At 31.9% G+C, this 12,409-nt stretch overlaps 1 protein-coding gene across 1 annotated transcript in view; it reads right to left on the bottom strand.

Moving 5' to 3' along the window:
* Window positions 1-12,409, bottom strand: part of NAF1 (nuclear assembly factor 1 ribonucleoprotein) — a 37,433-nt gene that overhangs the window by 3,011 nt on the left and 22,013 nt on the right. The window contains exons 4-7 of the mRNA XM_004450803.4: window positions 11,207-11,289; window positions 7,174-7,334; window positions 4,247-4,298; window positions 1,818-1,920 (exon numbers count right to left, since the gene is read on the bottom strand). Coding sequence (XP_004450860.2) covers window positions 1,818-1,920; window positions 4,247-4,298; window positions 7,174-7,334; window positions 11,207-11,289 — 399 coding nt within the window. The remainder of the gene's footprint in view (window positions 1-1,817; window positions 1,921-4,246; window positions 4,299-7,173; window positions 7,335-11,206; window positions 11,290-12,409) is intronic.

Raw genomic sequence — 12,409 nt, 5'->3', positions numbered from 1 at the left:
AAGGAATCACTCTCCCAATGTCAAGACTTATTTAATAGCTCCAATAATCAAGACTACTTGGTAAAGACCCACAGATCAATGAAAAAGAGTAGAGATCTCAGAAATAAACCTATACATGTATGCCCAAATGATTTCTGACAAAGATGTAAAGGCAATTTAATGAGGAAAAAACAGGCTGTCTAATGTGTGGTGCTGGAACAACTGAACATCCATAGGCAAAAAGATGAACGCTGGCCTAAACCTTACATCCGAAATGAAAGTCAAATCAAAATGAATCACAGACTTAGATGTAAAATGAAAAATGTAAAACTCTTACAAAAAGGAAACACAGAAAATCTTTGGGATCAAAGGCTAGGCAAGGAATGGTTAGATTCATAAATGGAAAAACTGATAAATTAAGACCATCAGATTTAAGACTTTTATTCAACAAAAGGTGCTTGTAACAGGATGAAAAGGCAAGCTACAGAATTGAAGAAAATATGTATAAACCACAATTCCAGAAAAGGACTAGTATTTAAAATATATTTTTAAATCTCTCATACCAGTAAAAACAAACAAAAAACCAGATAATACAATTTATAAATAGGCAAAAGACATGAACAAACATTTCAATGAAGAGAATTTACAGATGGCAAATTGGCATATTTGAAAAGATGTTCAACATCACTGACCATCAGGAAAATGCAAATTAAAACCATAATGAGATATCACTACACACCTATCAGAATGTTTAAAATAAAAAACACTGACAACACCAAATGCTGGAAAGAATGCAGAGAAATTGGAACATTCAAACATTGCTGGTGGGAACATAAAATGGTACAGTCACTTTGAAAAATAGTATGGCAGTTGCTTAAAAAAACTAAGTTTAAAAACTTCAGATGACCTAATAACTGCACTCTTGGGCACTGATTCCAGAGAAACAAAAACTTACATTTAAACAAAAATATACACATAAATATCTGAAAAAAGAAAAAAACAGATGTCCTTCATGGATGAATAGTGAAACAACCTGTGGTACATTCATGCCATGGGATGCCTCAGCAATAAAAAGGAATGAACCATTTGATACATACAGCAATATGATTGACTTGCCAGAGAATTATGCTGTGAGAAAAGCCAATCCTAAAAGATAATAAACTATAAGTCTATTTATATAATATTCTTAAAATTATAGAACTGTAGAAATAGAGAACAGATTAGTGGTTGCCAGAAGTTAAGGGAAGGGTTGGGGTATGGATGCGTGGGGTGGCTATAAAGGGGCACCATGAGGTACCTTCCTGGTGATGGAAAAGTTCCATATCCTTGACTATGTCAATGTCAAGATCTTGGTCATAATATCGCATTAGTTTTGCAAGATATTTACTGGGGGAAACTGGGTAAGGAGTACATAGGCTTTCTCTTTATTACTTCTTCTAACTGCATGCGATCCTACAATTACCTCAAAATAAAAAGGGAGAAAGAAAAACCAGAGAAAGCATGATAAAGAGAACACATGTTGAAAGATAAAATACTTGATATAAGTATTAAGCACCATACTATTATATCCTAAAAATGATAGCAACTAGTCATCTTAAGAAAAGTGCTGATAAGCACAAATAACCCTAACAAGGCATAGCTTGATTTTTCACTAACAGTCACTCTGATACCTTAAGATCACAAAATTACCACAGAATATTCCTTCTGATTCTCCCACCACATCCTCTAGCTGTACACCAGGTGATAAAAAGAGAACCCAGATGTTTCCTTCAGATCTGTTATTGATGAACTTACCTAGATGTAAATAAAGGCACAGAATGACTATTTCATTCACTTACCTGGTTCATTACATTCAGATTTGAGTTTTTTTCGGCCTTGAACCTGAGATTTTTTTCTCTGCTTGGCTTCTTTTTCTTTTTCATCATCGCTAAAATCTAAGGCCTTGCAGAGATAAACGTATAGATTTATGTTACCAAGGTTTGCCAATTCAAAAGCATAAACTTAGGGGTGAGACAATAAGCCTATTATTACTACTGACTCTGAAAGAAAATTGCCCTTCCAATATTTAATATTTTCCAGTAATACTTTAATTCATTTACCATTTTAATTAATTTAACATGGCAGGAAATTATTTTTATAAATGCCTACTCTCTTAATAAACTGGAGACCAGTCATCAAGATGAGTACAAGTATATATTTTTAATTTTTAATTCCTAGAAATTTTAAGACAGATAACTTTTTAAAACCTTCAGATCTGAATACTCCCCAGCTAGACTCAAGCATTATCAGTTTCCTCAAAAACTTAAATATAGAATTAACATATGATCCAGTAATCTCACCTCAAGGTATATACCCAAAAAGCTATTGAAAACTGCAACTTAGATATTGGTCCACAGCAGCATTATTCACAATAGCCAAAAGGTGCAAACAACCCAAGTACCCAACGATAGGTGAATGAATTAACAAAACGTGGTATATGCACACAATGGAATATTTAGACATAAGAAAAAGTTGAGACATGCTGCAATATAGACGAACCCTGAGAACATAAGTGAAATAAACAATGTACATAAGAATTTCACTTATGAAATATCTAAAAATAGCAATTTCTTACAGACATAAAATAGGTTAAAGGTTACAGAGAAGGGGGAAAGGCAAGTTGATGCTCAGTGGATATACTGTATATGCAAATTTTGGGAATTTTTAGATTTTAAAAAATCCATCATTGTCCCAAATCCCAAAGGATGGAGAGGGTATTTTACACATACCCACTATGTGCCAGGCACTGTTTTAAACACTTTATAGGTGTAAATTCTTTTAATAATATAGCAGTAGGCAGGTATATGTCAGGGTTATAAACAAATAATAAGACTAAGTAATGGTAGAGAAAACCACAGGGGATGCTATTTAGATAAGACTGTAGGAAAAGGCTTTTTATAAACTGCTATAGGCATGATCCAACTTCCAGAAGGAAACTAGGAATTTAAATTACAAGTGAGAAAATTCATATAAAATTAAGAACTGGGATTCACTGTTATAGAATAGTAAAAAGCCACTGCTCCAAGACTTATGGGTTATTATGTATGAGGACTGTCATGGTCTTTCATAGTTCAAGTATTTTGATTCCATTAATACCAGAGAGCAGATGTTATATTTCATATATAATTATATGAAAAATATATGAAAGCAAGTTACAAAATTTTATAAAAATAAATTTTATAATCTCAGTTTTCCATCATGAGCTCTGAATCTAGTCAGCTACTTGGAAAAAACACTCTAAAATATGGTGGGTTTTAATTTTGCAATTAATCTAAATTTAACTAATTTTATAAAGAATTAACATTACCATAATTAGCAATTTCAGTGCTTCATTCTGAAACAATGGGGATATATTACAGTATTTGGATATCACAAGGATATATTTGGAAGCCATTGTGAATTCCGAAATACTTGTAAAAAATGTAATTTCAATAATAAAGATGTCCTAAACATAACTGAGCACTTTAAGTGAATCTTCATGGTCTTAATGAGAATGGTATGTATCTATGAAATTAACTAGAAAACAACCCCATTGCAGAGTGAAGAGGAAGGTAGGATTATTCACTGGTTAAGTAACTTACACCCTAAGTGGACATAAACCTGATTCTTGCTTCAGCAAAACTAGAAATTAAAACAGACCATGAATCTTCAGCATCACTTGAGAACTAAAATGATTTAAATATGAAAAATTGCCAAGAATCTACAATACTCAGAAACTTCATCAAAACTACAGAGCACATTTAAAAACTCCGACTTATAATATTTTCTTTTACACTTCACATTTTCAAGAAATAAAAAAATTAATATTGCTGCAATCTTTGTATTTTAATAACAAAAAAAATCTGCTTAAACATATCCATGGAAAGGTTCAACTAAATATTACTGCTAAATATTTCTTTCATTTACAGATTATTCCTGAATCTATTCAACACTGGATATCAAGCTACTTTGTGCCTTTCCTAGGTGTCAACAAAATTAATAAAAATATGAAGTTACAAGAGAAATGATGAGCTCATATTAAAATAATTATTAAAACATGACAAATTTTTCTCCTAAAATGATAAACCAGAAATTTTTTACTGAGACAAATGAGTCAGTCATGCAGGAGAGAGGGAAAAGCAAACAATATGACTGCAAAGATGACTTGAGATAAATAATGATAAACTTTAGTATAATATTAAGCCCACCTCGCTTTCAAAAATACTGTGTAACAAAACTTAATACGTACTTCTGGTGGTGGTTCCTGATCATTCTTCCATGATGCATCTGAACCCCTATCTCTAAAAAAAGGAAAAAAAAAAAATCAAAGAAGTATTTATTAAGGTTCTGCTAAACGCTTTTAAGTATAGGAAATTTTAAAAAGATGTATTCAACTTTTAATTTTACAATATATACGAAAACAATGCAAAAAGCACCTTGTTTCAGAGGATGTGGGTGGCTTATATACAGACACATGTAAATATTAGGATGAGAAGGTAGAATGAGAAGCCAAGGCTGTGGTGTACAGACGGTGGTTTTGCTGTGACTTTTATTTATTACTTTCATGATACCTGAAGTTTTCAAAAAAGCTCAGTTCAAATGCTTATTCAACACCAACAAAGGGACAGGTGCTGTTCCAGGTGTTAAGAATACAAAATTAATTATGAGGCATTCCCTTGTCTAAAATTTTAAAAGTTTAACAGGAGAGATAAATATACATTAAAGAAAATTAAAAATAACACGAAATTCTTCATCCTCAGTTTGAGGAATATCAACAACCTCCCATGAATAACCAAAGCTCACACCAGCAGTAATTCTCAAAGCAGAGAGGGGAAACAAAGACTATCTAGGTTGGGGATGGGAAGAACTTTAAAGATTCTGAAGGACATTGAAATTGCAAGCATATGTGAAATGAGTAATTGTAGCTGAAGATTAATCACTTTCGGTGGAAAATTTTACACTCTATGACCAACAAAACATCTATATCTGTTATAAGTATGATTATAATTTCTGAAAGCTTTTTTAAAAAATTTTATCAACTTCATAACTTTGGACAATATCTTATTACAATAAAATATTAAGGAATAGATGTAGTCTACTCTGCTTTTAAACTAGATTTCAAAAATAAATGGGATTCTCAGCAATTAATACCTATTCAAATCAATTTACAGACGTCAGTGGGCTAGAACAAGAAAATCAATTTGTTGCTTTAAAATGTTGATTGAGAACTCTGACATTTTATATGAGGTATTAAATCAATAACTTTTTCACAGCTTTAAAAAAATCATTTACTCGTTGTCATTTTACACTTGTGCACTTATCACAGCTCCACAACTCCATTTTGCATATACTTCATGTCTTGGTCTGCAGTGTTTAGCCTGGGGGTTTATACAAATTCCCCCAACTAGTACATCTACGACAAGAATTCAAAATCTACTAAATCTACTAAAGGAATGCTCAATCTTTCAAAAAGGACTTTTAACAAGATAGAAAGCACATGGGAAGCTAAGAATAAAATAGCCTTCCCCAAGGACCAGTGAACTAGAGAGAAGCTGAACTTTTCTCTCAAAGGCAAAATGCTCCACTAAGTTCCCAAACACCGAAACCTAGTCTAGAATAGAATAGTCTTTTGCCAATGGGATTTCTGCAAGATAGGCCTAATTTCCAAATTCTTTGGTTTATTCTTATTCCCCTCCAGGAGAACTGCAAATCAAAAAAAAAAAAGACTGCTCCTAATTATTTAAGATCTATTTAATAAACATTTTCAAATAACTTTTTCTAACTTAAAATATTTAGCATTTGTTAAATGCTAAATATACAGCATATCCATATAGCAGCATTTTAACATTCAAAGCAGAATGAAATGCTAATTATTTTATAACATTATTTTAAAGCATATTAAAATCGTTATGATTTTATTATCTATTTAATCTCCTGGGTCAGCAGTTATTTAGAATTAACCTCATAGAACATTTAGAAAAAGGAAAAATGTTCCTTCGGGTAGTTAACATGGATTCTTAAACATGAGATTAATCAATTTTCAAAATTTCCAGCTCTGAAATAATAAATGGAAGTCAGAGACTTGATTCAGTATGTAAGTGATGTCTCTACCTTAGGCCATGCAATTGAGACCAGTACTTTGGCTACGGAAATCAAGGTCACTCACTGACAGAGTTCGTTGGTGTTCCCTGCAAAAGCCACATCCATAATGTATCACTTGCATTTCCAAACAAGGAGAACTAGAACTAAAAGGTTTTTGTGTGTCAAATCGAGTCAGCCTTGGGATTTAGGATCCCCCTCCCTCTACCTATCCCCACCCCAATTTTCGGTAGTCTTTTCTTCTACTAATTTAACAAATATTTTCGTGGTTCTCAAATTCATTATATCTTTCCAAACATTCAATTTATTTTTATAGAAATAACTCCTCTCTTGAATTCATATGCCATTGGTTTATGAGAAAATTAAATTATATAGTAACAACAGTAAATTTTACTGATATAAACATTTCTACTGTTAACAGATGCCAATACAACAAACACCTAGCAAATATACAATCAATCAATGGGAACATAAATATGCAGAAATGTTAAGAGCCACTTAACAAATGCATTTACAGAAGAAATAGAGTACTGGTTTGCTTCCCAGTTTTTCAGTTAAGTCAATCCCATTTACAATGAATGGCTTTATATACAACTCTTCAGAGACACAGTTTAGTTAACTCATACAAATTAGAATTTATAAGCACCATGAAATTTACTTTTCTTTTTTCTTGAGAATTCTAACTTTTATTGGATAATTAAGCCTATGAAAGTAATCCAAAGAAAATTTTCTTTCAAATGGAAAAGCGTTTTTTTAAAAAATTGGTAATCCCAAAGCACAAATAGCACATTTAAAAAAAAAAAGGACAAAATGGGAAAAGCAATGAATTAGAATTCAAAAAATTTATATGGTCTAAATGTGCTCCTACTCACTAATCAGGTCAGTTTGGGTAAAAGATTTAAAAGATCTCCACCACCTCTAACTGGATAACAAATTTCAGTTTTCAGAGATGTTCTTAGGATGATAAATGAACTCTTTAGAGGGCAGATACCATTTAAATATAAGAAACTACCACCTGAGAATTAGCTCTAAAAATTAAGTTAGAGAAGAATAATTATAGCATATCACAGTACTTACTGCTTAAGTCTTTCTGTGAATATGTACTGGGTGAAGTCTTTCATTGATGGAGCAAAATACATGGTATCCTTTATTTTAATACCTTTACTCTCAATGTGATCTGAAGAATTAAACCGTAACACATAAAACGGATGAGCAACAGGTCCAAATATCTCAAATATCTATAAAATAAAAGAAACATAAAGGCCTCTTTTAACATGTAAAACGATGACTTGAAAGGTAATATTTTTTTCCCTAAACCTACCACTGATAATTTGTAAACAAGGCAATTTTGTCAATTAATGAACATTAAATCTGTATGTTATTCTTTGCATACTCATAAAAGTCTCCAATTTTTATCATAAATGTACGTTTTTCCAAATTTCCTTGAGTTTAAAGCCACTCATAACAATTTGTTCCTTCCCAAATTGGTGATACCAATTAGAAGCAAACTATGAACATTTTTTTCATTATTTTTCATTAAAGTTTTAAGGTACAAGGAAACCAATTCTCATCGGTAACTTCAGAGAAATGAAATGCTGTCTGACATTTTGAATCTTATTATGCACAGTGATAGGAAATATAAAAGCAAGCTTCCGCTTCAATGGGTATTCAATCACTTAAGCTGTTTCTACAGAGTAGTATATCACTGTAAAATTAAACCACAACTTTAATTTTAAACAAAAGAGTAAAGTACACTTGAAATTGAAGCTTCTTATTATTCAATAACTAAAGATATTACAACCTTTAGTTTTTAAGCAAAGGGCTTGCTTAAATTGCTTAAATCCATTTACATTTTTTTCCTGAAAATGTTTTATGAATGATAAAAGGAAACCTCATTTTCAAACTTCTCTAGATGACTACCTGGATTTTAAAAACTAGGTTTCTGAGAATAAATATATATTGTAGAAAGTAGACCATGACAAATTCAGTGAAGATTTTTCCAGTTTTTTTCTATTAATATTTTTCTCTCAAACTATAGCTTTATATACTGCTCAATTTTAAAACTTAAAGTTGCATTAAATTTTGAGTTTAGATTTCCTCACAAGCATAATTTTAGTAGCTATATCATACTCCTGTTTGAATATTTTAATTTATTTTTCTCTTCTTCTACAGGAAGACAAAAGCTTCCAATTTCTTCAATTTAATAAATGATGCCATGATAAGCATCTTTATATATAAATGTGTTTACTTCAGACTTCCTGAATACTGATTTTTAAGTTGTAGAATCATTGGAGCCAAGTGTATGAATATTATTAAAACATTCAAATACTTAATACAGTACTTTCCTAAATAACTTAAGACCAATTTACACCAACTAAAGTGAAAGTGTTTTTATGACATCATGAATTCCTGATTTTTGACAGTAGATGCTCTGATCTTATCATCTTTAGTATACCATTCAAGTTTTTGAGTTTTCAAAAATGCATAAAACAATTCACCTGGAAGGGTTCTAGAACTCTGGTAAGATTACTCTGAAAATAATAAGTGACATTCTAACCAAATGCCAATGAGTTCTGACATAATACTAAGACAGTATTGAAAATTTTTAAACTATTTTTATTTTGAAATCACAACAAAAAATTTAAGAAAATAGTGAGAAACTTACTTTGAAAGAATTTAAATACAAACAGTATAGCTTTCCAACAAAATTGCAGAGTATAAAATGGATTTACTGCAGTACTACAGTAAACAGTGACTGGCCTACATTACATACATTATATATTAATACACTCTCAAAAAAAAAAAAGTCTTAAAAACAACACAGTTTTGTTTTTAATTATTTTGATGAGCACCAGTAAATCAGATTCTTATAATCTGGACAGGGATAAATAATATATATTTTTAAAGATTTCACATGAATGAATTAATACATGATGAAATAATCACATCTACCTGGTCACTGTTTGCGAATGACTTACTTCCTGGATAGTACAACTCCATTTCCTAAATATGAAAATGATTTCACTGAAGAAATTCCTTACTAAATTTTTATGCAACAAACCAATTTCAATGCCAAATTCTTGGACAAAACCAAAGCATGATTTTTTTTCTCTGCCTGTTCCAAGGATCTAAAGTGTTATAAGTCACAGCTACAATTAAAACATTATCAAATTTTAAATAAAATGGTATCACATATGGTTGGGCACAGGAAGCTACTCAACAGAATCAGTATGTGGCATGCACTGATACTGAGAGGTATTTATAGTCCTACCTCAAAAAGTCGCAGGAAACCTTGACTGAGTTCACGTAAGAAATTTAATACAAAAGTAAGAAAAGAACTACTTAATATTTTAAATAACTATTAGATTCGGGCTAGATTTTAGATTGGCTAGTACCTGAGAGATAACGATAAAGAGCAAAGCAAGGAATAGCCAAGAATACAAGGATAATATAAGAAATAGAATTTACGATAGTAATGTCTGAGATATTATCAGGTGGGCGAACAGCTCCTCTGTAACTTAAATTAATAGTATACATTCTACTATATATAAATTAATTCTGCCATATGATTATGGTGCAATCTTAGGTGGCTTGTTGATCTCTGTCAAACTAAAAGGTCTATGCAGGCAGTGAAAGGTGGCAGCAAATTAGGGCCCTAATAAAAACCTGATCCTTTCTAAATTTACGATCAAATGAAATAGTAGGAAAAGGCAGAGAACAGTGAAGCCTATGTAAATCTACTCAATAAAATAATTCAAAATATTTGCATTTTTCTAATTAAACATAAATGAATTGTATCTCCCTGAACTATTAAAGAAGCCAACTGCTGCCCATTTGGGAAATACTAAACCCCACACTAAATTGTTTTTCCCAAGACAGCAGGTGGTTTCCTACCTGTGTGTTTGATTCCAATTCAACACATATTTACTTGGCAAATAAAACTTGCACAGGACTATTAGTTACAGTGGAGAATACAGAGATGAATAAAACTGTCCCTCCTGCCAAAAATGGAACATATGGTGGTATTCATGTTGTTGATCTTAGAAGGTTACGTCCTCTGGTGATGCTCAGAATTATTCATAATTCCCCAGTATGTACTTCAAATGACAATTCAATACTGTCACTTCTTTTATTTTTTTTAAGAGATTTATTTACCTTCACTGCCCCCCGCCCGCCACCATTGTCTGCTGTGTCCATTCACTGTGTGTTCTTCTGTGTGTCTGTCTGTCTTCTCCTTAGGCAGCACCAGGAACTGATCCTGGGACCTTCCAGGGCAGGAAAGAGGTACTCCATCTCTTGCACCACCTCAGCTCTTGATCTGCTGAGCCTCTTATTGTCTCTCCTGTATCCCTTTTTGTTGTATTATCTTGCTGCACCAGCTCTCTGCTCGGGCCAGCTCTCTGTGCCAGCCAGCTTCCCTTCACCAGGAGACCCGAGGAATCAAATCCTGGGCCTCACATATGATAGATGGGAGCCCAATTGATTGAGCCATATCCATTTCCCTGTCACTTCTTTTCTACTTGAAAAAGTAGCCAACTGAGGAAGCCAAAGTCTAAAGGGTTAAGAGTCATTACTCAAAGCAGCTCACAAACAAAAGAGGTAAAAAATTACTACACTATGGAAAGCTATGTAAATATATGTCTCCTCCACTCAACTCTGAGTACTTGGAGGGTAGGGAACTATGTTTTATTCTATATGCACACCCACTGCCTATCAAAGTGCCTGACAAACACTTAGAGAGAATTCTACACATGTGTATATATCTAATAACTTATGCTACAAAGAGTAACAGTATTAAACCAATTTACAAGGTACTGAAGAAAATCAAGAAGGTATTAAAAAATGAGAGTTCTAGATTGTTTATCTACTAAAATTAATTAACTACTTTTAGTATAGTTAGGGAGCTAGAAAAAAATGAACAAAGATAGAAAAATTTATAAATTTTGCCTTCCAGGCTGCCTATTATATCCTTTTCATTTTGTTACTATCATATGATGGATAACTGTACTATGAATTGAAAAAAAAAAAAAAAACTATTGACTTTACAACTGCAAAATACCAGTTAAGTATTTTAAGGATTTAGGTGTGTTGATTTTTTTTTTTTACAAACCTTTCCTGCTGCTTGTCGATCAGTTTTAAAAATTACAGTCTCCTCATTAACTGGAGGTAGGCTAGTCATAGATTCAATTATTACTGAAAAACAAAACAGAACAGATTATTTTAAGCTTTAATCAGAAATTAATGTAGAAAATATGTGAGAAGTTAGGATTTAATTCCAGCATAATTTGAGCAACTATTCCCTTCAGATAAAATAAAAAGTCTATTGCCAAGTAGTACAAGAAGATGAATTCTAGATACTTTTGTTTAAAATGAAAGCTATAATTCTAAGATACTGGGTGGGGGGGAATGTATATAATCTTGAAGATAATTTGAATCACCCATTAATGAATCAATTTCAAGCTGTGTATATTTCTCAAGCAATTTTTACAAAAAAAAAAAGTCATTATATTTAGCCATAAAACTACTGTTTTAGAAGAAATTAGTCTTCTTTCTCACTAGGAAATCTTTGCAACAAAGCATTGATTACTTACTGACATACGAAAATCTTCCTCTGAATAGGTAAACAGTGATAAAACTCAAGAGTAATTTTTATCATTACATTCAACTTTCCTTCCCAAAAATCAAAAGCATTATCCAACTGATCTAGCTATAGCTATCTCTAATTGTTGTGAGTGCTACATATATTAAACTGAACACAGCAAAGAGAAAAAAAATAAATTCTTAGACAAAGCAACAATCAAGAATACTCTGCTACATTACATATATAATGCCATGTTCAGTTGGAAAGAAATAGTTCAGATTATTAAAATTCATTCAAAGACCTTATTCTACATTCCAATTAATTTAGACAGTACTTCTAAAGTTCTGAACATACACATAAAGAACAGGCCAAGTTTAATACTTTTTCTGAGTTAGATGTGCTTCTGGAATGAGGAAGGATTAATAATAACATTGAACAATAGCAGGATTCTCAATCATCTCTCCTCAAGCCTCTTCTTACAGAATCAAATTACATGAAATTAAAAACCATTTATCCCAACACCCACACCTTAAAGGACGAGGAGAAAACAGGATTCAAAGATAAATATCAGCCTACAGTCAATTCCAGGAAGAGTTATCAGCAGAACCCAGATCCCTAGTTGCAATGTTCATCCTGTAATGACACATCTGCTGGCTGTATTTCTACACCCTAACAAATCCATTCTTTCATTATCATCTGGGTAGTAGGCACAGGCAATTTGGTAAAAATAAA

The sequence above is a fragment of the Dasypus novemcinctus genome, chromosome 1, assembly GCF_030445035.2.
Source record: "Dasypus novemcinctus isolate mDasNov1 chromosome 1, mDasNov1.1.hap2, whole genome shotgun sequence".
In the NCBI taxonomy this organism is placed as follows: Eukaryota; Metazoa; Chordata; class Mammalia; order Cingulata; family Dasypodidae; genus Dasypus; species Dasypus novemcinctus.
The sequence above is the reverse complement of the archived record's forward strand: the minus strand, read 5'-3'. Positions and strand labels throughout refer to the sequence as shown.